Source organism: Phycodurus eques, chromosome 1, assembly GCF_024500275.1.
Source record: "Phycodurus eques isolate BA_2022a chromosome 1, UOR_Pequ_1.1, whole genome shotgun sequence".
Classification (NCBI taxonomy): Eukaryota; Metazoa; Chordata; class Actinopteri; order Syngnathiformes; family Syngnathidae; genus Phycodurus; species Phycodurus eques.
The window spans coordinates 48,728,670-48,756,657 of record NC_084525.1 but is presented as its reverse complement, the minus strand read 5'-3'; the positions used below and the strand labels follow the sequence as shown (position 1 = coordinate 48,756,657).

The window sequence follows — 27,988 nt, the reverse complement described above, 5'->3', positions numbered from 1 at the left end:
AAAACCACAAACAAGAAAACAAAAAGTTCATTTACAATCCTATACATTGTTTCATTCTAACAGTCATGTAGAACACACGCACACAAAAAAGCCTTCTTGAGAAAAACAACTAAATAATTTTGATTCATACCTGTAAAATAACACAGTTCATCCACATGAGTTCATCTCTGTGGTAAAAATAATCTACACACGATTAGTATTGTACACAGTACTATTAGCAGTCATTCACTGAATGACAAGGCATAAAGCATTAAATTAAACAAACAAACAAAAAACATGGTGCATAGACTGTTATTTGAAAATGTTATTTACTGCGTTTGAGAGGACTTGGCATCTTCAGAGAAGAAAGAAAAACAAAATGATGCATTCTGTGCAATATTCCGGCATCCACTTCTGGATCAGTTAAAAGAGGCAAATGTGAGATCAGCCAAAAAAGTGAGAACGTCTTATGGACAGGTGATATTTTTAGTGAAGTACAGCGTGGTGTTTGTCTTCGTCCTGCCAGGGACAAGTCGACGTTGCAGCGTCACAGCTCACTCCATTTGCACACTGCGCAACAAAAGTCCCTTTTTCACACCGCCTTGAAGCATTCTGGCACCAAGACTAGAGCCTGTGATCCCATCCCTAAAGAGGGGCCAGAGTCAAAAGACGGGCAAAAAGGTAACCACACGATCAAATAAATGCAGAAAGTAGTTATTTCACACTGTAGAATACTGCATTTTAATGCGAGGGCGAAAGCTGCAAAGGGGTAAATAACAACCCAAACATTTGTGATTCTGAAAGCCTCAGCTAGCGGTGTCACATGGATACAGAATGATTGATGACTGAATTTAAAAAATGATTTTTGTGTAATTCCTTGAATTCAATACGAGTTATCCAGTGGGAAAAACCTGTGAAACAGCTTGAAAAAGTTGGTGGAAAGAGCCTGCTTACATGGCACTTAACTTCCTCTTCTTGGAATCGGGAGCTTGAAGTCCAGCCGTTCGGCTCTGTAGTAATGAAAAAATAAACATTTTCAAAAAAGACAACTATGGCATCAATACTTTGCTCAATATTGGGGAGGAACTAATTACAACTAACAAGATTACATCATTTAATGACAAAAATGTATGTAATTTTAACCTATTACATTACTGGGAGAAATTATGTAATTAAACTCCAGTTTTAGTTAAATTAGAAAAAATAGCCAAAAAAGATTAGATTAGTTTTTTTTATTTATTTTTTTAAATATCACTTCCTCCTCCTAAAACTGACGCTTGTGATTGGCTCTCTCTAGTCATGTGCCATTCTGCCTATATCTCAATCATGACATTTTTGTTTTCCTTCAAAATATGACCTCAAATCGCCACCTTGTGGTGTAATCTATTAGTTTGCTTAAAATATTGAAAAGGTTAGACTCAAAACTTTTGAACACAAAGGAACATTGACTTTTGAACAGTTTCAGCTTCATAATTTTGGACTTTTTTTAATGGAACATTCACTTATCTGATTTATCATATGAAGCGCTATTGTCTAAATTGTACGCATTTGTCATTAGGTCAAAATGGTATTTTATATGGTTTTCCACATGCTGTACACATAATGCAAAAAATACATGTTGAGTATGTATTTACATTTCATCATGTTTTGTTGTCAGTTTATTATTTGTGTAAAGAACAAATATGAGGTTAATTCCCAAAAATAATGGTCTATGGTTCACATTTTTTTTTTTTTTAGAGGAAACATCCTAAGGTCTGATGATGCATTTAATCAAAGTAATCAAAATATAAGCAAATCTAATTAGTTGTACTACTTTGAGAAAGTCACTGAAATAGTCACATTACTATTACATCTTTAAGGGGGTAACTTGTAATTGTTACCAATTACATTGGTACTATGCTGCTAAATCTGAACAAACACAGTGAGCAGAAACAATGTGGTTACGTGTCAGATACTGCCGTTTGACTGACCTCTTTTCCAGCATCTTCCTGCATTCTTCTTTGCTCTAGATTTTGCTAAAGGGAATTGGGATAATACAAAACAGATTAGATCCTCTTTTTTTGAAGTACTCTTCACCATCAGCCAAACGTTTGCCACCAAACGGCGTTTGTATCTCAAGTTTTTGCTCACGTCAAAGCAAAACAAACAAACAAAAACTCCAAATGACGGCTCGTATTATATTGAGAAAAATCTAAATTCTGGTGACTTGTATCTCCAGGCACCACTGTACCGCTACTAGACAATAATAGTTTTTTTGCAATAGCATGAGCGTAAACGAACCTTATGCAGTTCAGAGAGCTGCTGGTGCCGAATAAGAGCCTCTTTGCTAGGAAATTGCCTCCTACACAGCAGACAGGCCAGTTTCACCCAGTCCGTCATCCTCCCTTCCTTCTCATCTTTCTCACCGCCTTCTTCTTCGCTGTCACTTTCTCCGCTGTAGGCCGGAACGAGACCCAGGTGCTGCGGAGGGGGCGACTACATGGGGAAAAAAAGAGTGGGTCACATACTGTGGTGAAAATATCTGCTGCAAAAATTGTCATCATAACAGACACAGTACACATAACATACTTCTGTTTGTCTGAGGTGGTCCAGAAACATTTGAGGCCGTTCTAAAAGCGCCCCCTGTGGGACAAAGGAAAAACACTCAAGTGGAATGTTCAAAATATTTTTCGTGCATTTTTCTTTTCTTAAATCTCTCATAAAGAGGATTAAATAAGGCCTGCAACTAACAATTATTTCAATAATAGATTGTCATTTTTTCTGATTAATCATATAAAAACTTTAATTTACATACTTTTATTTAAAAAAAAGAACATTATTTCAAACTGACAGTGCAGAAAGTGCATAAACTGAAATTTATTATGATTCAGTTAGTTTGGGCTGTAAAATGTCACAAAAAAGGCAAAAATGGTGATCATTGTTTTCCAAAGTAACACCGGATGTTTGCAAATGTCTTGTTTTGATTAAACACAAAGCTAATCAATCATCTTTCATGGAGGACTACAGGAATCTGCGAATATTTTCTGTTGAGAGGCTAAAATTTCAAGGATTTGGACAATTTTAAGTTAAACAATGCCTCTAAATGATTAATCGATTACTAAAATAGTTGCCGTTTAATTTAATAATCGATTAATCAGTTTAATTATGGCACCTCTAGATTAAATATTATCCTATTAATTATACTGGGGCATAATCGGTATTTTTAAAGCTGCGGCTCAGATTGTGAGTAATGTGTGAGCATGTAACACCTTTTTCTCCAGAACAGCATAACCTGCGTCTGCACTGGCAGATTCTCTGCGATCTGTGGAACCGGCCGCAGGGGAAGAGGAGACAGAGCGCATGTTCTCCTTGTGTCTATTGAGTGTCTTGGCCCAGCGCTCCATATCTTTGGCAATCTATTACCACAAGCCCAGCAGTGGAGATTCATTTAGTTGCATGCTATCAAGCTCTTCATCCTCTAACACAGGTGATGAATCATGTTGTCACATTGATTATTCACATAACAGTCAGAAAAAGGCAAGGCATGGATTTATTTTTGTGTGAAAATGTACCTGTTGAGCTGTTTTACTTTTGGGCTTATCTTTCTTCTCCTTGCTCCCAAGATTAGCAAACATTGAGTCTGCGGGGGCTGCACAATCACCAGCGGGAGCACCTTCTGTACTTGACTGTCCAGAAGCTGCCGGAATGTATGTGTGCTTGTCTCCCTCCCAGTACATGAACTGCTGAGTGTGAGTGTTGTAATAGTACTGCAAAGAGCCATGAATTGGAATCAATAAATCACAATATTCTAGTTCTAGTTATTCTTGCATTTATTACAGAGTCTTTACCTGGGAGTTTGGGTCATAATAGAGTCCTGTCAGCGGGTCGTAATAGTAGCCTGAACCTTCATCATATTGGTATGTGGTTACATCTGGCACAGCTGAAGTAAAAAATAAATAAATAAAAATACAGAGGTAGAAAAATATTTACATGCAGCTAAACCAAATTGACTAGGTAGTACGTACGATATTGCTGGAGCTCATGCGCAGTGCCCGGTGTTGCAGGCTGGCTGGAAGCAGCTGGCTGTGGTTTTCCAATTATCTCAACCTATAACGACAAAGCACACAGAAGGTTGACCAAGCTCAAATCATTTAATATGATGCATGGCAGCGGAAAATGGATGGACGGATGGCAGCGGCAGGCAGGCAACCATTACCTGGGTGGCAGAAGCCATAGTTGGAGGCTGCTGCACCACACCTGTCCCGGATGCCAATGTTTCACTTGGAATCGCTGCAGCTGAATCATGTCAATCATGTACATTATATGCATACACCAATCCATACCGTACATAGTCATATAATACATATGTGAAATATCCCAGCATGAGACATCAACCTGGGGTAGTTGCTGCTGGGTAAGTCCCCTTCAGGGGTGCTCCTGCACTGGGCAAAGGAGCAACCCTGGACTCTGTCTGGACTTGAAAATGTTGGCCATCCGGCAAAGAGTAACCGTTCCCCTCCTGGATGTATGCCATCGCTGCTCCCTGCTGATACATCTCTCTATACTCAGTACTCTGGCCTCCACTTGAACCATTTTGTGCAGTCTGAGGATGAAAAACACAAAGAACAAACAAATGCCTGTCTAGAAGTCCATGGGTATTTGCAAACAAGTAACTGTCCATATTTAAAGATTTGCAGGCTTAAAGCACATCAAAGAAACAGGTGACTGTATGTCGAACTTCGCAATTTATTTTATTTTTTTTAACTCTTTATAAGAGAAGTCCTCACCTCAGGCAAAGTGCAAAATGTCAAGAAAACAACTCAAGTTTGTGTATACAAAAGCTAAAAGAAAAATCTGTGCTGTGCCGCTGGCAGATCAGCAACAAGTTACCTGTGTTACAGCCCACTGTGCTGCAGCAATAGCAGTGCTGGCCACCGTAGCAGCACTCACTCGACTGCCATCTGTCAAAAACACGTCACTGACAAGAAAAAAAAATGAATACATAAAAAAAGATTCACACTTTGTGTCTACATCCATCCAGCTTCCATAAGTGCTTATCCTCAAGTTGGAGCCTATCCCAGGTGACTTTGGTGAAAGGTGAGGTACACCGCGGACTCGTCGCCAGTCCTTTGTGACTACATTTCATACCGCATTTGAGACTGTGAAGAAATAATAGTCTTTCAATTTTAGGGAACTAATTTATAGTTAACACCAAAGCAGTTTTTGGTTTTTTTGGCAGCCGTGATTATGTATTCAGTAATGCAGTTTTTCATTTTTGAACTGCCGGATCAGACTAAACCTCGTATGTCTGCTTCCAGCTTTGTTTTGCGATTCTGAAGTGCATCAGTGATTTGAATTTCACAATACTGTGTTATCTACACTGCTTGTGTGCGAACGTACGCTTACCGCTTGGAACCCTTGGCAAACTCCACCACAATCACCTTTCCATCAACAGAAAGCGGCTGCTTGAGAGCCTGTAAGATCTGCAGCAGCTGAGATGCCTCCTAATGACAAAACATGGTGACTGCAGGGCATCATCATGAATGGATAAAGATCTAATCTCCACACAATCACAAACGTCTGAATGCATCCATACAGTAGGATGCTGCTTACCACTATGGTGGAGAGCTGCAGAAAAGCAAAGCCCCTGTTGAGATGCGTGTGCTTGTCCTTGATGAGGCGAATGTTGGAAGGTGACAGGGTGGCAAATGAGGCCAAAGAAGACACAATGGCTTCCACTGACGTATGCGGTCCAAGGTTTCTGAGGATCAGCGCTAGTGTTGAGGAGGAAAAGACAAATATAAATATTGTGGTGATGTAAGTAGTCGGGCGCACAACTTGATTTCTGCCAACTGCCTGCGTTCCACGCCATTTAACTTACTGTCATTGGCAACATCTGCCTGTTGTGTAACTTGGCCTGAATGGACGGCAGAAACAGAGGAATGTAACGGTGCTGGAAGCGGCAGCAAGCCTTGGGCTCCCTCCTTTTGAAGACCAAAAGATGCATCTTTTTGCAACTCGGGCAACTTCAGCTCAGCTTCTGAAAAGAAGAAGAATTTGAAGAAGAGTATGCCATTTACCTTGTGTTACATTATTTTGTACAGGAGACCAAACAGATCGGTTCATTGTTACCTGATTTAGGTGCACTGCACTTGAAGCACCTTTCCCGCCTTTTAAAGTTTTGCACTCCACACTGTTGAATTATGTTTACAAACCTTATTGTTAAAAGGGGGGGGGGGGGGGAATCCAGGACCAAGACTGTCATACATGCATCCCATTGTATCCAAACACAACCTTGTTGCAAAGCCAGTCCTCATTGGCTCGTGGTTTAGGGTTGCTGTAGTGCATCGACACTCGATGTCCCAGAATCATTAGCACGCCCTGAAACAAGTAGAGAGAGGAAGGGGGAACAGTGGATGACTATGAGCAGGAATTAGGCCACACGCATCTGAGTAAGGCCTTATCTCAGAGAATGAATGAGGGGGACCAGAGAGGGAGAGAGGGAGGGAGGGAGAGAGAGAGAGAGCGCGAGAGAAAGAAACTAGATTGAAAGATGGAAGACAATAGAGAATGGCAACCTTCAGCTTTAGGAAAGATTTTTTTGGGGATGCTTTCATTCTGTGTGTTTTACTCCATTATTGATTCATCTCTCCATTACCCAAATATATAAGAAACTATGTAGTGAGCGACCACGAGCTAACGGTAGGTGATCCAGATTAACTAGTATTTTGGTACACATTCAGTTGTTCAGGTCGGAATAATAGCAGTGTTTTAAAAAGGCAGTAAAGCTCAAAATCCTCATAATAGCTTTTCCATACACCAAATTAATTGAAAACACTAAGCATTTTGTTCAAATCTAAACGTTATACCTTTGCACAAGGTGAAAACAAATTTGGCTGTTCCTTTGCTTTACAAATGCAAACATTTGTACTGTGTTAACTGCAAAAAAAATAAAAACTGGCCTAAAGAGCCAATGGCACAATATTTTTTGTACATATGTGAGAAGAAAGTAAGATTGTCCTTTTGGGGTTTGGAACCACAAAGTTTGTCAGATGAAGCACTGAATCCAAGCCAGAGTCCGCTGTGAATGGTACGAGGCGGTTTCTCATACTTGTACTTGAGACATTAACGGAATAGCAGGCATCACAGATACAATACATCAGAATGTTTGGTCATGTTGCTTGAGACAAAATATGTGGGGAATGTGTAGGAACACCATCTTGGTTCCAAACCAACAAAATTCATGTTAAGGAGTGGCCAACCTAATCCCTTATCCCAATAGAGCAATTGTGTCGGGAGATTAAAATTGTTTTTACTTAAAATGCGGTGAGTCACAGGAAAGCAAAATCTTTAAGAAGTATTCCAGGTAACACAGTCAATGAGTGCCGAGAAAAAGGCAGACCCAAGCTCATTTTCCTTTTTCTACACTTTTTGTTAAGGAATAACACATTTGATACATTTTGTCTCATGTTTTGATTTAGCATAGAATGTAGAGTGTTCCCAACACATTTCAATGTGTGGAAATAAAAGCTATCAAGAGGATTTTGACCTTTACTCACTTACTGACAGCTATTAGGCTAAAAACAACAGTACAATCCCATTCCATGGACTGGATTTTAAACTAAAGAGAGAAAATTAGAACAATATGATTTTTGGGGGGGCCAATAAGTTAAGTTTTGTAAGTCTACCCCAGAACAGTCTCACACATGGTTTCCCCATGTATGACTCCACCGTAAGAATTACCTACCTGTCGTAAAAAAAATGATTCTTCGTGAGCAAATGGCATGCTATAATCTAAGGTGAAGTAGGCGTGATGTGACAGTACATTTGTCTTTCCCATTGCATATATGTGCGTGTCATGTGTGTATGGGAGAGTGACCTGGTTGGTCTCCATCCAGCGGGTGGCCTCCTGTATGAGATTAAACTCGACGAAGGCGAATCCTCGGCTCTGACCTGGACACCGCCCAGCGCCATGGTTACCGAATAACAACAACAACATAACGCAGTGAGGGGTTAGTGCTTTGTGTACAGAGGAGAGAGAGACCCTGTATCAGCACTAACAAAATAAACAACCGCTCTCCCTTGGAATGAAGAGGCTTGACAGTCAGTTGGGGAGCCACTGTTAAGATTCTCTGCAAGGTGAGGAGGACACATGGTCCAGTATCTCAGTGGGGTCACGAAAAGGAGAGAAGGGGCCCCTACCACTCCTCAGTTTAAGTCTGACCCACGTGCCAACACAAGTGGCATATATATATCACCAAGTTTTAGAGTGGAGTAACTTGGGGGGAAAAAACTCTTGCTGTAAAATTATTAGCTGCCACATTAGTCAAGTAACCTAACAAAGCAAGAGTGGTTTATCTTAACAAAAATGGATGATCAGAAAGAGTGGGAAAGACGGCGTAGTTGTGTGTGGCTGAGTCTAATAACACACTCCACAGGTGACCGGTGAGGTATAAAACGTGAAGCCAATGTGATGATCATAATGGCTACCTCCTTTATGTTGTGGTATGTCTAATGCTCACAATATTGCCAAGTAGTTGTAGAACCTTGAGTTTCGTACTCGTAAATGCAACTATGACAGCAAACGCGGTCGCACTGCTCAACAGCTAGGTTTTGTCAAATGATCCAGGAGGTGTGTGTGCATTGCTCATGTACTCGCTCAAACAGATATGAACACGATCATGAAACTATTCAGAGAGCTGAGTTAAAAACAAAACAAAAAGGCAAGATGAAGACATGACAGCTTTGTGAATCCATATTTATTGACCTATTTTGGGATTTGATTAGGAAAAGTTCTCTAGTTATGTGTCTGTTGAATTATTATGATGTATATGTATTTTTCCGGCATTGAAAACAAGGAATAAGAGGATATGTTTGATGTTCAATGTTATAATAAAGAAAACCATGTATATAAAGCATCTGGATAATAAGATGAAATGGCTAGCAAAGGATACATGTGGTACCAAGTGGGACAGTTATTTAAAAAAACTTCAGAAAAGGACAATGGACAAATTTTCCTCACCTGAGGCTTTGTTCCTCATGAGCCGAACCTCTTTTGGCTGGATCCCCTGCTCTTGAAGTGTTGCCCAGATCTGTACATGCATTCATGAATTACATCACTATGGCGGGAAACCCGAAAAGAGCCCAGCAACATACACATACCTCATTGGCAGTGGCGTTGGGTGGCAGCATGCGAAGCATGACTATGTTGCTGGGCCTCTGATTGTAGTCCAGATCAGCACGGTAATCCTGGTCCCTTTGCTCCGAATCCTCATGAGACAGGTCTGTCTCAGAACTACAACGGCCATGGTCCTCGGGCTCAGTGGGAAACACCTGAACATATCCATGATGAATGAACAACAAATGCAAGTTAAAAACAGAAAAGAGAAGGCAGTTAAAAGCTACGACCGCGTTGCGGTTGACCTTTCTCCTTCCTGCTCCATGAGAAAATCTGCCATCCTCTCTGTGCCGGTCAAAGTTGTGCTCCATCTGTTCAATACAGGTACCACCTCGGCGACCCCAATTTCCTTCCCCACTACTTAAACGTAGGGTCGAGGTCTCAGCAAAGCTTCTGCCGTGTTTCCCCTTTGCCCTTCCCTCTGACCCAGTCCGTAGCCGTTCAAAATCTCTCTTGGATCTCTCCTCGTCAAACACATCAGTTGAGGACTGAGAGCTAGGAGGCCACAGGAGCGCTTTGGCCTCACTACTACCATCTCCTCTCTGATGAAACTCACATTGATCTTGTAGGTGACCTGGTAAAAGTTTAGAGGCGCACAGAGATGTTTCATTGTGGACATAGGGGCTGTCCTCCTCTATTCGGACATCATATTCCGCTTCCGTTTCTTCGTCTTCTTGGCCAAAACCACGGTAGTCCATGTCCCGAAAATTGTGGTCATTGTTGGTGTTGCCATATCGGCCCATGCGATCACCTCGCCCACCCCTGCTGAACACAGATGACACTTGTAAAGACTTGTCTGACAGCTCCACTAAGACGTAGCTACGGTATAGCTCACCTGCGCTCAGTATCCATACCGATCCACTGACGCTAGTCGCTTTCTTTCTTCACCAGCATGAATAAGCTGAACAAGCATTAACAACGCAGAAAGTCAGCATACATTTTCGTGAAATGGTGTACAAAGTAGACTTAGCGCGCATAGTACTACGTAAGGCGTGCACTCGAGTAACCTCTTCGTTTTGCCACCAGGTTAGCTTCTGCATTTATGTACATGAGACCAGAAGGCGAGTGCAAACCTGTCTCACTATAAGGAGAGATGTACTAATAACACAAGCATAAAATTTGTCCAAAAAAAACCAAAAACGTATTCAACAATGACGTATGGCGGTCATCTTTTAGCCGACATGCTAACTAGTATGATGCATGCTAGCAAGTTGTCCTCGGTGGTTGTCAGTCGTCGCAGACATGGCAACAGACTGATGAAATTAGTGGGAAAACTTACCAACTTTTCACTCAGCAGACTCTTGCCAAATTAACACACCGCCGCACCAACAAACTGTATGTTTCTATTCCGAGCGAATGCTAGAAAATGGCCACAGTGAGGTAACATTTCACTGGGACGGAGCGGTGTCCCACTCTGTCCCGTGATTGGACGACAGCGTCACTAAAGTTGACGATAATTGGAGGAAAAGAAAGCAACAATAAACTGACAGCCAATCACGGATACACATAAGTACTGTACTGAGTGAGTGGGGCTCAGCACTGACGCTGATGTTTACATCTACACACTTCTAAATATAAATAAAACGTGTGGATTTGCTATATAAAAGTATATAAAGAAGGGGGCTGCTGTCGAACTTATAAACTGGCAAGCCGAAGCCATTGCGCATTTCAATTATTATTTTTTTTAATTACAATTTAAACCAGCGCCCAAGTGTCTTGATAAATATGCCCATGACATGCCCCTGCCAAAATCCCCTTTAAAGAAAACTTGCATGGGTTTTAAACAGAAATCTCTCATAACCAGCTTTATTTGAGGAAACAATAAAAATCCAAGGGTCACAGTCCAAAAACAAACACTTAACATCTGGTATACCACTTTCCAAAAACCTTGCACCCCAAGCTTGACCGCTTCAATGAATTAAACGATGCTAAAGTTACAATTGAGGACGAACCTAAACATATTAATAGGATTAAGAGTAAAAACAAAGAAAATTATAGTTTACATTAAAAAAGTCATAGCACAACAGTGACAATCAAGGAATTTGATTGAATCAAAAACGCATCATTAAAATGTCTTTACAAGGCCTTGTGAGACATACAGTACATCTTGAAATTTATTGTAATAAAACGATCATCTATTACAAATATTCAATGTATTAACGACACCACTCATGACTTTAACTACTGATTTAAACAATCAAATCTTAAGTGTGCGCATGCACACACAAAGGTCCTAAAAGTCACACGATAATTAACCTGATTGCACCTCTATCGACATATATGGCCTTTCATAAAGTGGAGGTTTCAGTATCACTCTTGAGAGGCTGTTCATTCCTTTACCGGCCTGAGCCACACAATATGGCTTTCAGCAGTAACTTTGGCATGGAAATAAGGGATTTAGTTCAGTGTCACAGAATGCCTTTCCATGCACATACTGTAGTACATAAACAATATAACAATGTACACACATTCACTGCATGCAGACCTGCACTGGAGAAAACAGCACTATACACTACTGTATAGTTAAGATATTCGTTGGGGGGGCCGGGGTGGGGGGAGGGGGATCTCTCGTTGAATCTGGTTGAGGCATCCCCCTGCATAGTGCCCGAGTCAGAACATAGGCCAATTGCAGAGGTAAAACTACACTACCAATGAGGAATGATACCTCATTGAAATGAGGTTCTGAACATGTTCCTACTGCTGCTGCTCAAGGCACTATGTGTAGGCGACACTGTATACTTAAAAACACCCGGACACTTTTTTTGATCTGTCAGATGTCTCCATTGTCTTTGGCCTGGAAGACCTTTTTCTGTCTTCATTCCTATCATGGCACATGTGAACTCCTCAATTAATGGACTTTAACCCATCCCTCCCCATCCGTCCAGCTGACTTTTAGAAAGTTCTGATTAGACCCAAGTTAAATCTTAAATAAAAAGCCAGGGACCAAAGTTTCAATGCCTATCAAATTACATCAAATCTGCCTGAGCTTGCTGATGTGCGATGGGGCGATCAGAAATTGAGCATCCACACAAGTTTTTGGGGGACTTCCCCAACATCAAATTCTCAATGCAAGCTCTGCGTCTGCACTTGAGGGTAACGTCCCATTGTGCCACAGCCTAGAACAGAAGGCAGGTGGACTTCTTGCCACGTTTCTTGGCCTGCAACGCCGCTCGAGTTGCCATCTCAAAGACTTCCCGCACACCATCTTTGGTTTTGGCAGAGCACTCCTGATAGCCATAGGCACTGATGCGGTTCGCCATCTCTTTGCCATCTTCATATCTAACTGGCTCCTGCAAAAAGTTTTTACGGAGAATGTTTACACTTTGACCTTAACAACAAAACAAAACAAAACATATTAATGTTGTAAAATTCCTCACCTGTTTCATTTTCACAAGCTCCCGTCTGGTGTGCTCATCATTGCGCAGATCTTTTTTATTACCCACAAGGATGATGGGAACATTTGGGCAGAAATGTTTCACTTCTGGCGTCCACTTTTCTGGAATGTTCTCTGCCATGAGACGAACAACCATTAGCACCTTACGTATGCTACATTAATCTGGCAAAGGTTCAGGATACAAGTGTTGCACAAAACGTACCTAAACTGTCTGGACTGTCTACAGAAAAACACATGAGAATAACATCAGTGTCGGGGTAGGAGAGCGGCCTCAGTCGGTCGTAGTCTTCCTGACCCGCTGTATCCCAAAGTGCCAGTTCTACCTGAAATGAGGATCAACGTCGTTATAGAATGTAAAAACATAATTAGTCAGAAATAGCTAAGAAAGTTTAGAGAACGATAGACAAGTTACACTAAGACCTTCACGTCTAAGGACACCGAGAGACACGGCCGAACGCGGATGAACTGGACGATCGCGAAAGAAATATAGTCGGCGACTAACACCTGCACATGAGGCAATTGACCCTTGCACACATAACCAAGTCAATGCAATGGAAAAACTGCGACCCCTAGTGTTCTTATTGGGGGAAAAAAAATTATGACACTGTAGTGACTCTGACCCAGTTGTCAAAACCTACCCCACAACTTCATTAAGCTGCATTCTTCCCTGCAATGTCTAGTGGACCCTAAAGTAATTAGCAGGTCCCCTCGAAATCTTGGATTACAGTCATCAAAAGAGTCCTTTTCTTCGTTTGAACTGACAGTAGCCAAGTATGTATACATACATATATACATACACACACTTTTAAAATCATGCCCAAATACATATTTGAAACTCCAGACATGAAAACCAATATCTCACCTGTTTGCCATCCACTTCAATGTCTGCCACATAGTTCTCGAACACAGTGGGGACGTAGACCTCCGGGAACTGGTCCTTACTGAAGACGATGAGCAGACAGGTTTTCCCACAAGCTCCATCTCCAACAATGACCAACTTTTTCCTAATAGCAGCCATCTACAAACAAGATTTCAAAACAAGGTTAGCGCCACGCCACAGCTTTCCACATTGCAGACAGATCTATTTTTATTTTTTTTTTCTGTTTCAATTAAGCCTCTTTTGAGCCTAATCACCGGTGTATCGTTCCACTGAAGCATGACACAACGGCAGTCTCCTCCAAAAGTATTGGAGCCGGGGCAAGGTCAAATCCTTAGTTTTTGTTGTATACTGAATACATTTGGATTTCAGCTCAAAAGATGACTATGAGAAAAAAGTTCAGAATTAAAGCTTTTATTTTGTGGTATTTACAACTAAATGTTTTTTAAAAACTCAGGACGGAGCACTTTTTGTTTGAAGTTTTGGAACAGAAATGTTAAAATTAAGTTCAAGTGAATACACTTTAATATTTGGTGGCATAACCCTTACTTGCAATAACCGAATCAAGCCTGAGACCCATTGACTTCACCAGACTGTTGCATTCTTCTTTGAAATGCTGTTCCAGGCGTTTATTGCAGCCTCTTTCAGTTCTTATTTGTTTCTGGGGGTTTCACCCTTCAGTCTCCTCTTCAGGAGGTAAAATGCATGCTCTATTTGGTTAAGGTCTGGTGATTGACTTGGCCAGTCTAAGACCCTTCACCACCCCGATGAAGTCCTTTGTTGTGTTAGCAGTGTGTTTTGGGTCATTGTCTTGTTGCATGATGAAGCTCCTCACGATTAGTTTGGATGCATTTTTCTGTAAACTGCCTGACAAAATGGTTTTGTAGACTTCAGAATCCATTCTGCTGCTACCATCATGAGTTACATCATCAATAAAGACAAGTGAGCCCGTTTCAGAAGCAGCCATCCAAGCCTAAGCCATGACATGACCTCCACCATGCTTCACAGATGAGCTTGTGTGTTTTGGGTCATAAGCAGCTTCTTTCTTTCTCCATACTTTGGCCATTCCATCACTTTGGTAGAGGTTAATCTTGGTCTCATCAGTCCAGAAAACATAGTTCCAACTTTTGTGGCTCATCTCTCTACGTCTTCGCAAAATCCAATCTGTCCTTCCGATTCTTTGTGCTTATGAGAGCTTTGCATCTTGTGGTATGGCCCGTATATTTATTTCTTCTCTCAACGTCTTCTTCGAACAGTGGATTGTGATACCTTCACTCCTGCCCTGTGGAGGTTGGCAGTGATGTCACTGACTCTTGTCTTTGGGTGTTTCTTCACAGCTCTCACAATGTTTCTGGCATCAACTGCTGTCGATACTCTTGGCTGACGTGTTCGATCTCTGTTGCTCAGTACACCAGTAGTTTCTTTATTTTTCAGGGCATTCCAAATTGTTGTATTGGCTATCCCCAATGTTTGTGCAATTTCCCCCTCTTCTCTCAGGTTCAAAATGGTTTGCTTTTCTCCCATAGACAACTCTCCGGTCTTCATGTTTGCTTAACAAGCAAATGCAGTTTTAACAGGTGAAAAGCAAAGCCAAAAACAAGCGCCATCTAATGTTCAAGCAAGCAATCGAAAAGGCAACACCTGAGCAACTAGAAACACCCAGCAGGCACGTGTTCCAATACTTTTGCTCTTGACCTTGCCATTCCAATACTTTTGGAGGGGACTGCGAGTATAATGCAATGCAATTTATCAAACGAAGTATTATTATTATTATTCCAAAAGCTAGAATAATGACACTGCTCTTACATTGGACCCAATTAGATTGCGCGAGTGCACAAATTGTTTTCCAGTGTGCGACGGAAGCTAATCGGTCCAAAGAGGTAACCAAAGTAAGAAATAGTTTTGGTGTCTTTAACAATGATATCCGTCCGCCCCATAGACTGCTCGTCATATCCATTATCACACACAAATCGATGTTTGGGCCTGTCAATGCAGCTAACGTTAGCAAGCAGTGAGGCTAATGCCGGGATGGTGGCTTTATCACTTGGTAACAACCATTCGGAATGCACGTTCCGACATGAGGAAAACATGAAACACTAGCGTATCGCTCTACTTGTAGTCAACACGAGAGAGACTCGCGTGAGGATTGACAGCTGTCGCTGAAAAGAGTTACCGCTTGATGTTTCTGTGTCCGCCTTTCTCTCCTCTTCCTTCCTGACCGATTGGCTGACTCCGCCCGTCATTCAGGCGCATGCGCGTAAATACGTACGTATTTGGGGGGGGCGAGATGGGATTTTTTTTTCAACGTTGTATTGTTTGTGATTTATTCAATTTTAAAAACTGTTATTGTTTATACAATATGTCACATACATTATAATATTTTTTGTCAAGTGAAGATTGGTGGGGGGAAAAAAACAAAATTATATAAAAGCGTATAAATGTATTATCAGTATCACCACATCATATTACATATACGGAAATAAATTATGTGACTAGTTCAACTATAATTGTTCAACTTATTTCAAAAAGGGATTTGGTGACCAAAAAAAAAAAACAAACCAGACACAAAAAAACAATTAAGTTAACTACAATGTGATGAAAGTCAAATTGAAGTCAATTAATTGATGATGTCATTAAGATTTTCTTCAGCGCAGGACAGCAGTCCCCAACATTTTGTACGTCACGGACCGGTTTCACGTCAAAGACATATTTAGACGAATCAGCATAGAAACACACAAAAAAACAAATGATCCAAAACACAAGTGGATGTACACACTGAATGTAGTTGTTATAATTAGTGGAAGCTCTGCGCATGTTTCCCTCTTCAACGAGCCGCCGGTCTTAGCCTTGCTTGTTGTAAACTGGGATATCGTAGCCAGGCTCCCAAAAAAATAAGCATTTCACCTATCACTACTTCTATTTAAATTTTGCTTTTGTTGTATTTGAGGATATACTCCCATATTCTGAAAGTCACTATGCTACACGTCCCGTTGTTTGGTACATTTCCGGCTGCTTGTAGCATGCTATGGCCATACGGCGCACTGCGATAAAGCGTTACAGCACAACGTGGTAAGGTGTCACTACAAGTGACGTGACGGCGGTGCGTGTTGCGATATGAATCAAGTTCTCGTTTTCACACAGTCATTGCCAGCGACTAACGGACATGAAATTTGGGTGACGGAAATTAAGCTGCCCTCGTTCCTCACCGCGAAGAATATTTAAAAACTAGCAGCAATCGTAATAGCCCAAGCTAGCGAGGCTAATCGCTAGTCTTAGCCATTCTCTTTTAATGAGCATCCATCTTTCTATTATGCCGCGTGTCCTCATGAGGGTCGGGACTGAGCTGGGGTGTGTGCTTACGTGGGGATTTCAGGTACTCGGATTTCCTTCCACATACCACTGACGCATTAAATAAATACTAAATTGTGTACTGTCGGTGGGAATGTGAGAGTGACTGGTTGTTTGTTTGTTGTCTGTCTGTCTGTCTGTAAGTGCAACCAGTCCACCTGTCGCCCCAAGTCAGCTGGGTTAGGCTCCTGTTTGCACATGAGCCCGCATAGAATTAACAGTAGAAAATGGATCGATCTGCATACGCTTGGAAACACACACACACAAAGTATACGTTCATTCCTTGTGTCTGTTTACATACATTCACAAAATAGTGGCACAAAGATTAGAAACAAAACATACAAGTGTTATGTAACAATGTCCTTGAGCTCTGGAGTCGAGGTGGTTGCGCTTATCGGGCGTCATCTTGTCAATCATGAGAGCTTTGCGTCAGTGTTCACAATCTGCTCCGACAACTTGGGCATAAATATTCTTAAGGCCACAGTGCACCTCAGCTGTCTTCTCACTCACTCGCTTCAGCTTCTTCTCCTTGAGAAAACCACCTCTTCACAATACGCTCGGTCGTGGTCCCGGTTGATCTAATCTGCCTTTTGGAGCGCACGTTTCTTTGGGGTCGAAAAGCTCATGAATGAGAGCACGGCCGCACTGTGTTGGTTTCTATGGTCACTGAAGGTAAAAACGTCTCCGATTGGCTCTCAAGCGGTCTAGTTCCTTGTAGTGATGGCGTTGTTGCTGCGCCGGTAGAATAACACGTAGGCTTGATTGGTCTGAAGCTGGGTCTCGGGAAGCGGTGTTACACTGTCGGCAGACCGAGAGTAACCATGAGAACGTCTTGTAGTTTTGATAGGAATGTGCGTCAGAACAGATGCATGCAAGATAGCGATGACAATTCAAAGGAATTACATCGCTTTCAATGGGCATTGGATAAAACGAAATGTTTTCAATGCAGTCTCACCTGGAGTCATTGTAGTAACACCATCCATTGTCGTCAGAACAACAGGCGGTGTAGTGACCCATGTTGACAGTCCCCACGTGGTTACATATTGCATATAAATCATACAATACTGGCCCTTTAAGGACATACAGAGGCACACAAATCATTCTTGCCACTTTCTAATTCTAAGATATACATTATCAAATGAAAAAAAAAAAATACTGTTAGACTCTTTTGTATTTTAAAGAATGGACAAAAAGGAATAATTGGAAATAATGAGAAAGACAAAAAATCAGTGTACTTTTCCTTGCGCAGGAATGAAGAAAATCAATCACAGTGACACACATACAGTACGTGCACATGCATGAGAAAAAGTACAGTTACCACAGTCAAGAGGTCCGTAGGGCCCGAGGTCAAGGTCGGTGAGTGGGAAGGACACATAGGCGGTGCTTTTACTGATCGACCACCGTGACGTCGTGAAACGGTTCAGGTCTAATTGAGCGCGTTAAGTCTCGTAGCCATTACATTCAATGTAGGCAAGCGGGCTAATCAATAAGAATGATGGTTGAGGATACGTATCACGATAACATGGGGAAACCTCTGAATGGACATCCGCTTCGTGCTCTCTGTGTGCCTGTTACACCTCTCGCACATCTGAAAAACACACAGCATTTTGTAAGTAAGTTGCAAACAAGTGAAAGGTCGAGTGCTTCTCTTCTTCGCCTGTGCAGCGAAATATAAATCCTCAGTTGCTCGGCAGCTTTGCTTTCATATTTTTAGTGGGGAGGTGGCCGTTGATTGCAAGTAAGACAATGTCTGCCTCCTTTTGAAAGGAGGCTGTCGTGACACGTGTGGAATGTGGGCCGGCATCGTCTTCGTGAAACAAGAAAAAGAAAAAGAAGCAGGAATGCCTCGGCCGCCGCACGTTACGTCAACACACACCTACGTGCGCATTCGCGTTCAATGGGTGAGCTCGCGCTTAAATATACAAAAGAGATACTGGTTGCTGGTTTTCTGAGCGGTCAAAGGTCACAGTTTCACGAGCATTCACATGGAGAGATGGCTCCATTAGTGCTCACAGGTTGCAAACTAAAAGCACATTCATGTTGCAATGTTTGACACCAGTGGTAGTTTCAGTGCCAAATATGTGTTGCCACATTAAAGTATGATCCCTTTTAAATCTGCCCTCAGCACTCACAGGTGAATTCTCCTTGTCCAGTCTCTCCTCCTGGGAGAAGAGGTCCAAGCACTCCTTCAGCTTCACCTCTCCAGCCACGCAGCGTTTGGGAATAGGCAGCGACAGGTCACAGAACACATCGAATGTGTTGGAGTAGTGGGAGCACACGGAGCAGTGTAGCGAGCTGCGCAGCTGGCCCGAGAACACATCTGTCAGGGGGGGAGGGCGGCGGCGAGGCAGTTAGCTGTTGCTCGCGTCAAGAAGGGAAAGTTGACGCCAGCATGCTTCTTACCGACTATCTTGCTGTCGTCGTTCTCCAAGTGCTTCTTCCATGTGGCAGCTGCCTCTTCAGAAATCCTGATGAGGATTTTAAAATGAGGGAAATCATATGAGGGTCAGGACCTTTTGAAGACCCCCCCCACACACACACCTAAATCTGGCATATTTTTGCTCTGGGTCCTTCAGTGGCCGCCTAATGTTGGGCTTGCGGTTGATTTCAGTGTGTAGCTTTTCCAAAAGGAACCTGAGAAACTCCTGAGCATCCTGTTGACTAGAAAGAATACAGACAGAAATCAAGCAAAAAATAAATAAATAAATAAACATCATTTGGATCAGCAAACAAATTATTATTTTACACAATACCTAATTTAAAAATATATATTTATCAAAAATGTTAAGGGAAAAAAAACGATTTTAAATACCAACTTAAGTTCTTTCGGAATAAATAAACAAGTAAAAAAAAACACAACAAGAATGTATCCAACTTGGTAACTGACACACAGCAACTTATTTACAAGTGTAAACAACATTTTCATAGTGGTGAAAAGTAAAGCTTAACTTTTAAATAAATAGAAACAAAGAAATGAGGTACTGAAATCAAGTATTTCTACCTGTAACCGCTGAAGTAAGGCACAGCATCTCTGAAACTGTTGTAAAACTGTCGTGGATTTACAACTGTGTCCTCTTCTTTTGTACTCCAAAGTCCAGACAATACTTGGGAGAACGCTTGTATTGGAGGATAATAAATAACAATGAGCACACAACTAAAGAATGAAAATGTAGCGAATGATGGATGAGTGACTTACCTTCTGTAAGTCTTGGCTCCTCCTTCGAGAATTTGTCATGTCTGTAGGACTTTAGGAGGCAGTAGTCCCGCAGGCCACGAGTGTGAGACAAACACTGGACTATTGCATTCAAGAAACACTACACGGGGACCAAAAAGCAAGCAGAGTGAACACGCTGACCTCAAATAATGCTTTGGGAAGAAAAATCTTTACTCACTGTGTTGCCAATGTTTCTAAGACCAGCCCTTCCACTTCCTAATGCAAGGATCTCCTTCTAAAAGTAAAGCAAGACAAAAAAAAAACAAAAAAAACTGCGTTGCATTATTTGACCCATGTGCGTCTGCCTTAACCCCGGCGTGTCAGTGTGTCTATTTGTGTGCACGCCAGGACAGATTTAGCCTTCTTATCTCATTAGCAAAACAAGAAAGTCTAAAAGGAGGTCAGTCGCAAACATTCATCCTATTAGAGACCAAGGCGTGTTTAAACACGGGCGCATTGATGTGTGCACTCCCTGCAGGAAAGCCTCATAGAGTTGCTTTTGATCCTCAAATGCAACCCCAGGAACAAAAGGAAGACACGATTCGGTTGGCACGATTGCGTGGCGCACACCTCGTTGTCGGCGACCAGCAGAAGGCCCATCAGGGAGGTGTAGAGGACAGACTGCGAGATATCAGCTGTCTCTCTCTGCAGGCCGTTCTGGGACACCAGGTTTCGACACAAGGCCTTGCACGAACCCCCCTCCTCGGCGCCGTCGGCTCCGGGCATCCTGACGCGTCGACCGACGAGGCTCTCGGGCACGGGGGTTGTTCTTTCACGTGCGGGGGAAAGGTGACCGGAATAAGGTGGTAGCTCATAAGCCTCGTCGGCTTTTTGAATGACTGAAGCACAGCAGGGTACGATCCCTTGTCTCTGCAAATGCAAAACAGGATGAAGCATAAAATGAGTAGCCTCAAATAAATCCAGCTGATCCGTCGTGACTGAAGGTTCTTTTTCACGATCACGTCTTGCAAAGCAAATCGAATCAGGCTCTGACCACAAAATTCAAAGCTGAATATTATGTACACGAAATATAGTTTTGAGAGGGCGAAAAAATAAATATCATTAACCTCGGTAAAGAAACATTTCGGACTCACCTGATCACTTGGCCAAGCTCATCTGCGAACACAAAGTCCCGACCTAACTGTTCCCATCACCTGCTGAGCTTTGAAAAATGCATTGAGGGCATGGCTACTGTTTCACTCTCTGTGTGTGTGTGTGTGTGTGTGTGTGTGTGTGTGTGCAGGCTAAATGAAAGTCTACGTCCGTGTCCTGCTCCGTCGCTGGCGTCAAAGAAAGTGGGTAAGGGAGAAAGGCGAGGGAGGATAATCATCTCTAATCTTTTCTCGCTCCTTCTCGACGGCTTTGTACTTAGACACCACATCTCTGCGTAGCACTTTCATGAACAAACTTTGGCGTTTATTAATTAAAAAAAGATTCACACACGGTAAATGTACATTCAGTAAGATGGTTCCACAGCTGTACAAGGTAAAGCCATTCAGTGGGCGGGAGGGGTGGGTCATCCAAAAGGGAACAAAAAGCCCATTGCACAACTCAAGAGACACGCAAGAGGCCGCCCGCGCAACGGCTCAGCGGCCGGTGACGTCGGCCATGTCGGCGTCGCAGCTGAGGCTGAGGTCGGCGATGTGACACAGAGTGGGGTCAGAGTGCGGAGGCGCCACCGACTGTCTGCTCTGGGCCTTCCTGTCTCGAGACTGGACCACGGCCTGGCGTAGACACGTGACCCACTGTTGCTTGCTGAAGGAGTCGTTGGCCTGCAGGCTGTAGGAGTGGGCCTTGGAGCGCCCCCTGCTGCTTACGCGAAAACAGTTTTTCACTAGGAGGGCAAAAGGAGGCGGAGGGGAGGAGAAGTTATCGATCCACGCACATCACGTTTGTTTGCATGCAAAAGCCTCACCTTTGTCATTGCCCCCCGTGAAAGCTCCTCTGAAGGAACCCCCGCCGGCCACTTCCCCATCTGGGATCACCTCCAGGTTTAAGGAGGCGTTGGGAAGAGGTTGCCTGTAGACTTGGAAGACGTGGCCTCCTTCCCGGTCTTCTCCCGGTCTGGTCAGCACCAGAGCCAGCTCAAACAGGAACACACGCAGACGCTGACGCACACAAACGACACAGTCGGCAGTCTAAGAATCCTTCCAGGGGTGCATGAAGGTTTGGCAGAGTAGCCTGGGAACGTGCGTGAGACTCCAGGATTACGTCGAAGGCGAAAACGTAGTTTGGATTTGAAATTTATTCTGATACTCCTCATCTGTCTATACCTTTTCTGACACACGTGTAGGTTTAAGAAATGTATTAGGCCAGTGCTTAATGGAAGGTTTGTTTTCACTGCTGCTCTAAATGAACAACATTGGCAGTTATCAATGTATTCTTTTCTATGTTTCTGTAATGTACCGGTACAGTATGTTGAATCTCTTTAACCCAAATCACCTTTTTTTTTTTTTTTTTTTTTTAATGCTAAAATAAACGGAAGGACATTCCACTTGCATTTATATCAGGTTGGCTGTTTATTTGGAGGCCTGTAGTGTTGTGTAAATAAAACAAAGGCATGCAGGACTCCGCCTTCAACAAGTTCTGTTCATTATCAGACCAAAAACGGTTTCTCAGTTGGCGAACCATAAGATGAAGCAAATGGACGTTACCTGGCCCTTATTGTTCTTGAGCTCCCCGTGGCAGTAGAGGAAGCGTGACTGCTGGATCTCGGGAAGTCTCTGGCAATCTTCGAGGTAGGTGAGCCCCCGCCGGTAGAACTGACACTCAGCTTCACCAGTCTTTTTGTTCACCTCCGCCACAATGCTCTGGATCACTTGCAACTAAGCATATAGAATTGAATCAGAAAAATAAACTGTACAATACTCGTCGTGTCAGACCCCACAATTAGGGGTCATCAGCTTTTTAAAACTGAGAACTACCTCCCACGCGCAACCATGCAATGTAGTTTTATTCAGTAAAATGTCTTCATATTCACTCACTGCATCAGGCAATGTAAACTCATCGGGATGCTCAGCAGGTGTGCACTTCTGAATCTCTTTCAGCAAAAGAGGATATTTCACCAAACGGCTTCGAGGGAGATCCAGAAAGTTCCAGAGGCCCAGTTTCCTGCTAAACGACGACTCCTGGCACAGGCGCAAGAACTGCTCCACTCGCTTCTCGTGCTTCTTGTGGTCCAGCAGCGCTTTGGCCTCCACCTGGTTGCAGCAGTATGTGACATAGGCTTCCAGGCAAGGAAACTGCTCAGTGCGAGGAGGTGAGGCGAGAGGGTCAGGAACAAGAGCGGTGGTTGTGACTATCAGAAAATGTGGGGGTGGGGGGGAAAAAAACACACCAAAAAACAGTAGCAAATATACCAACCCAATTCATGAGAGTGGGAGCCACCTCGCCCACAGTTTTCTTCGACCCCCTCAGACGCTCAAGACGGCTTAGCAGATCTTTTTTTTTTTTGGGGGGGTGGGGGGGGGAGCAAAAGCAGGCTCTTCAATCGGGTGAATTCTCATGACAACATCACAGTCTTAAAGGCCAACAATAATAATAGAGACTTGCACACAATGCATGATGAACGTCCAATACAGCGCTAAAGTCAGCCTATTCCAGACAGTGAGGCAACAATATGTATATTTACATTTTACTGTTTTTATGTCCAGCACTACATCCTGCCAAAAGCTGTTTCGAAATGTCTTTTATTTATTTTATTTTTATAGCAACATGACAGCAAACACAAACAGGAAGTTGCATGTGTGCTTTGTATAAACCCGCCGACCACAACATTAGGCGCATCTAAACAATTAAAATAAATCTAACGAGTGCTGCTTTAATAAGGAAACCAATGCTTTCATTATTTTTTTGTAAATTTGAACTTACGGTTTGCCTTGGTGTCGACTCGAAGCCGCCATATAAATGTATAATCATCTCATCGTATTAATCATGTTATTACAATAATAACTGGTAGTTTCAACTATTGCTGATTTTATCTCAACAAATTGTTTGGTTAAAAAAAAAAAAAAAAAAGAAGACAATTTGCAATTTTGGTACAAATTTCAGCAAGAAAAATGAAGTCTGTGATGATGTCGTCATGATGCTAAATAAAGTAACCAGATTATTAGAACCACCGCTCTGCATTATTATACTGTGCATTTTGACACAACTGAAATTAATACCGTTCTAAAATCTAAACTGAGCATTCTTACCTTTGCATGGTCAGAACTTTGCGATATGTTGAATGAGTGTACAGTATATGAAATCATTTATTGTATGACGTGCAAAGCGAGAGTGAGTGTTCACCTTCATGGAGAGGAATGAGGGAGTCCAGAGTGCCAAAAATCTGCCGGAGTTCACTCTCGGACATGATGTCCAGCTTCAGCATGGGCTCATAGTACACCTGGTGACAACCGCAAAGGCAAAGGTCAAATAAAAGTAAGTGTGTGCGCGCGTGCAAGGGCACCGCATACAGGGAATGGCACTAGTTAGCACTAGTAAAAATGCTTTTATTATTTGTTGCATTTACAAGATATTCTCTTTTTACCCCTATACAGTATATATCAGACTTTTAAGTATGCATTCTTTTTTTTCACAATACAATACCTAATAACTAAGCTTTCCCAAATCTTATTAAATGGCAGTTTACTGCTTATTTGCATTTGCTAATCAACATTTCCTAGAAATGACAATAACGTATCTAATTTAATATGAATATAAGGAAAGAAAATCCATTATATACTGTATTATACATGCATAGCAGATGAGATGTATTATATTTTTCATTTGTACATTTTGACTTATAATTAGCTCAAATTTTATTTGCTACTTTAAATTGGGTGACATTTTAATCTACAAATTAAAGACAAGAGTGAAACCAAAGCTATTTGATCATTATTTTTTTAATAGCGGATGGCAGGGGCGCCATATAAAATCGTGCCTAGTGCGCCAACATCGGGTCGGGAATAATGTCAAAGATATTCCAAAAAGTGAACAAAAACAGTACTATGTATAAGCGAGTATATTGTGGTCGTGCACCTTCTTAACAAGACTGAGGTCCTCGATGAGTTGTCGCTCCCCCTCAGTCAGCTCATAGATGACCTACAGAGGCGGCGAGGACACACAATCACAAACACACAAACTTGCATCATATGCGTGATGCGCACACGGGCCGACGTGAGCTCTCGCAGCTGACCGCTCAATAAAGGAAGTTGAGGCTCCCTGTTCCAGCTCACATCCTCTTTCACAATCCTCCGCACAGCCGTCAATAAATAACATCACACGTTGGGCTCCATTTAGCCGCTCGGAGCGCTCTCCTCACCTCTTGACGTTTGATCTCCTTGGCAGTGAGGTTGTGACTCTCCACCGTGTCGCTCCAGCACTGGCTGTTGCGCCTCCGTGGAAACGAGGTGCCCTTTGTGCGCGAGCGCAGGGGCGGCGCGGGCAAAGGCCGAGCCTCTGTTCGAAAACTGATGGAGCGCTGGAAGAACACTCCAATGAGGGCGCTATGTTCGACTCGACAAGTATACTGAACCTTTTGCCGCGCCGTTACCGAGATGGACTGTCCGATGCGTTTGAGAGCAGGGGTCTTCGCCGGGGTGATGACCCCTGTTAGGCTGTTTGACTTGACCACTGGTTTGACCCGTTTGTTGCTGGGCTCCTACCAGGGAAAACGAAAAGTCAAAGTTGGACTGGCGTGAAGAAAGCAGAGCCGTGCAGCTCATCGTGGTGGCTCAGCGGTCCAACTCTGACTTAAAATGGAAAATTCACCTCTGAGTCATTCATTTGCTGGGGCAACATTTCATCCTCCTCTTGCTCTTGCTCTTCCTCCTCCTCCTCCTCCTCCTCCTCCTCCTCCTCATCATCCGGGCAAAACAGAAGAGGACAAATGCATACTGTGGCTGTAAAAAGTCTACACACCCCTGCTCAAATGCCAGGTTTTTCTCATATAAAACTAAGACCAACAAATCATGTGAAATGTGACCAATTACCTGCACCTGTGAAAATAAACAACTGAAATAATATAGTTGCACAAGTGTGCACACCCTCTTAAACTGGGTTGTGTCTGTGTTCAGAATTGACTAATTACATCTAAACTCATGCTAAATGGGACCCGCTGCCATTTTAAGTGCTTCTGATGAACTCAAGATCTATTTCAGATGTGCTAGTGGGCTTTTCCTGACAATATTATTGTTATTTTTTTTTTTTCCCGACAGCAGAAGCCTGAAGGTTTTGTGTTAACACTGACTAGTATTTCGAAGTGTTCATAATTGCTTCCACCTTCCCTTAAGCTCCAGTTCCAGTTGAAGAAAAAAAGCTCCTATTCATGATGCTGCCGCCGCCATGTGTCACTGTCGGTACGGTGTTCTTTTGGCTATTATTATGGCTAACAAGATCAAACTTGGATTCATCAGACTATAAAAAAAAAATCTCTCAAACGTGTGTGTTGTGGTCCGCAAAAAAAACCAAGGTTAAACTTTTGGAACATAATTTCAAAAGGTATGATTGGTTGGCGCAAACACAACACTGCTCATCATTATCCTCTGTAATAAGAGGGTTCGCACGCACGCACGCACGCACGCACACACACACACACACACAAACTATTGAGTTATACAGATTATAGGCCACATTAATAGTGGAAAAAGTTTTGAAATTGTTTAGCTTGGTCTAATTGTTTTTCATATAACAAAAAAATTGCATTTGAACGGGGGTGTGTAGACTTTGTATATCCACTGTACACCTACAAGATAAATGGGGCAAACTCAGGAGAGTCATGAGAGCTCAGTAGAGTCAAAGAGTGATGTTGCATGGCGGGGCCCTCTCATTTCCTGTGTGACTCTTTCAAAGAGGAAGAGTGTTGAAAGTGTGCCTGTGTAGTTCAGCAACAGGACTGCTGGCTTTCGTTGTAAATGGAAAAATCAAATGTGTTCGAAACCGTCGGCAGCGAGACGCTTCCGTGATAATTCGAAATCCTAAAACAAGACAAAATCAGCTACGTTAAACGCTTTAGTGCACTCATTCGCTCTCCTCTCTGTGCTCACCGAGATAAGGTTGCCTCACATCCGCTGCTAACAAAGAAATCAAGATAGGAATTAAAGAGACAACTCACCTCTGTGATTCTGATCACAGGTTCAGGAGTCGAGTCTTGTTTTCTCTTCTTCTAAAATGAGACAATGGTGTGAGTTTAATGTTTTTCGGGGGATGATCCGTTGATATGTTTGGGGCCCAAATGCAAAGACTTACTCCGGCATGGTCACAGGCTGTGGTGGACTGCGTTTCTCCTGCTCTTTGTGACCTCCAAAAATATTTTCAAAATTATTTTCTCAAAAATAAATCAAGGGGGAAAAAAAAACAACAAAAAAAACTGAACAAATGTATAACCAAATATTTATTCTTTAATTTCCCGAAATTAAGTATACCTCTGTACCCCATTATATATGGATGCAAGGTAGGATACAAATATTCAAAACACTAGATAGTCACATCAATTAGTTTTGGACATAGGCAGAAAGCAGACATACCAGGATGTCCTCATCTCAAAGCTCTCTTCCATCTTCTGTCATCAAATCCTTGTCACAAATCCATCACATCCCCCCCCGCTCCCCAAAAGAATGTTAAAAACCAGACAAGCCCACTTGTTTTAGTTATAAAGTTCCGCTGCGCAGTTGTGCAGACAGCAGCGCAACTCCTTCCACCTAATTTGCTTCGTTATCTCACACTCAACCACATCCTTCTGAGTCGTACTTCACAATGTACCCGCTCTTGTCGGGTAGCTATGTGTTTAAAAAAAAAAAAAAAAAAAAAAAGAAAAGAAAAAAAAAAAAAAAAGAAACTTGTATCTGACACACATTACTTGAATCTGACAAATGGATGACTGAATTCAAGCTGCAATGCTTTATGAAGAGAAGAGGAAGTGAGAGTCGATTTTGTGAACGCATACTTGCTTTAGTGTTAGTAATTACTAGTAAAATTGATGCATCTCCCCAAAACCAATGGTACAGAAACTACAAAGGATCAAGGAAAGGAAATATA

The 27,988-nt window shown here is 42.4% G+C and overlaps 3 protein-coding genes and 1 pseudogene across 8 annotated transcripts; all 4 read right to left on the bottom strand.

Annotated features, from left to right (window-relative positions):
- Positions 1-12: 12 nt before the first annotated feature.
- Positions 13-10,539, bottom strand: rbm10 (RNA binding motif protein 10). 2 transcript variants are annotated; one of them, XM_061697196.1, is made up of 23 exons: positions 10,416-10,539; positions 9,972-10,037; positions 9,382-9,901; positions 9,121-9,291; positions 8,981-9,050; positions 7,838-7,911; positions 6,253-6,339; positions 6,091-6,151; positions 5,840-5,998; positions 5,572-5,732; positions 5,365-5,462; positions 4,849-4,936; positions 4,354-4,561; positions 4,175-4,254; positions 3,984-4,065; positions 3,807-3,898; positions 3,531-3,725; positions 3,228-3,374; positions 2,548-2,601; positions 2,260-2,454; positions 1,950-1,994; positions 934-989; positions 13-624 (listed from the first exon to the last, which is right to left on the bottom strand). In XM_061697196.1, the coding sequence occupies exons 2-23, from the start codon at positions 9,986-9,988 to the stop codon at positions 534-536; spliced, it is 2,751 nt and encodes a 916-aa protein (XP_061553180.1). In that variant the 5' UTR covers positions 9,989-10,037; positions 10,416-10,539; the 3' UTR covers positions 13-533. The 2 variants fall into 2 exon arrangements, with proteins under 2 accessions (XP_061553180.1, XP_061553190.1); XM_061697206.1 differs by having other exon boundaries at positions 9,382-9,898.
- Positions 10,540-10,926: 387 nt separating this feature from the next.
- LOC133413167 (rho-related GTP-binding protein RhoA-C-like) lies at positions 10,927-15,660 on the bottom strand (annotated as a pseudogene).
- A 295-nt stretch (positions 15,661-15,955) lies between these two features.
- On the bottom strand, positions 15,956-20,866 carry usp21 (ubiquitin specific peptidase 21). 2 transcript variants are annotated; one of them, XM_061697164.1, is made up of 11 exons: positions 20,540-20,866; positions 20,148-20,204; positions 19,952-20,069; positions 19,757-19,871; positions 19,297-19,416; positions 19,159-19,223; positions 18,888-19,075; positions 18,265-18,343; positions 18,074-18,181; positions 17,711-17,825; positions 15,956-17,553 (listed from the first exon to the last, which is right to left on the bottom strand). In XM_061697164.1, the coding sequence occupies exons 1-11, from the start codon at positions 20,864-20,866 to the stop codon at positions 17,460-17,462; spliced, it is 1,386 nt and encodes a 461-aa protein (XP_061553148.1). In that variant the 3' UTR covers positions 15,956-17,459. The 2 variants fall into 2 exon arrangements, with proteins under 2 accessions (XP_061553148.1, XP_061553158.1); XM_061697174.1 differs by having other exon boundaries at positions 20,148-20,201.
- On the bottom strand, positions 20,634-27,700 carry arhgef3l (Rho guanine nucleotide exchange factor (GEF) 3, like). 4 transcript variants are annotated; one of them, XM_061697151.1, is made up of 13 exons: positions 27,478-27,700; positions 27,200-27,251; positions 27,066-27,116; positions 25,724-25,810; positions 25,506-25,613; positions 25,275-25,433; positions 24,992-25,054; positions 24,260-24,356; positions 23,333-23,409; positions 22,954-23,169; positions 22,624-22,794; positions 21,885-22,077; positions 20,634-21,803 (listed from the first exon to the last, which is right to left on the bottom strand). In XM_061697151.1, the coding sequence occupies exons 1-13, from the start codon at positions 27,507-27,509 to the stop codon at positions 21,556-21,558; spliced, it is 1,554 nt and encodes a 517-aa protein (XP_061553135.1). In that variant the 5' UTR covers positions 27,510-27,700; the 3' UTR covers positions 20,634-21,555. The 4 variants fall into 4 exon arrangements, with proteins under 4 accessions (XP_061553135.1, XP_061553125.1, XP_061553107.1 ...); XM_061697141.1 differs by having other exon boundaries at positions 22,954-23,211; positions 27,066-27,113; XM_061697123.1 differs by having other exon boundaries at positions 20,636-21,803; positions 22,954-23,211.
- Between the last annotated feature and the right edge of the window lie 288 nt (positions 27,701-27,988).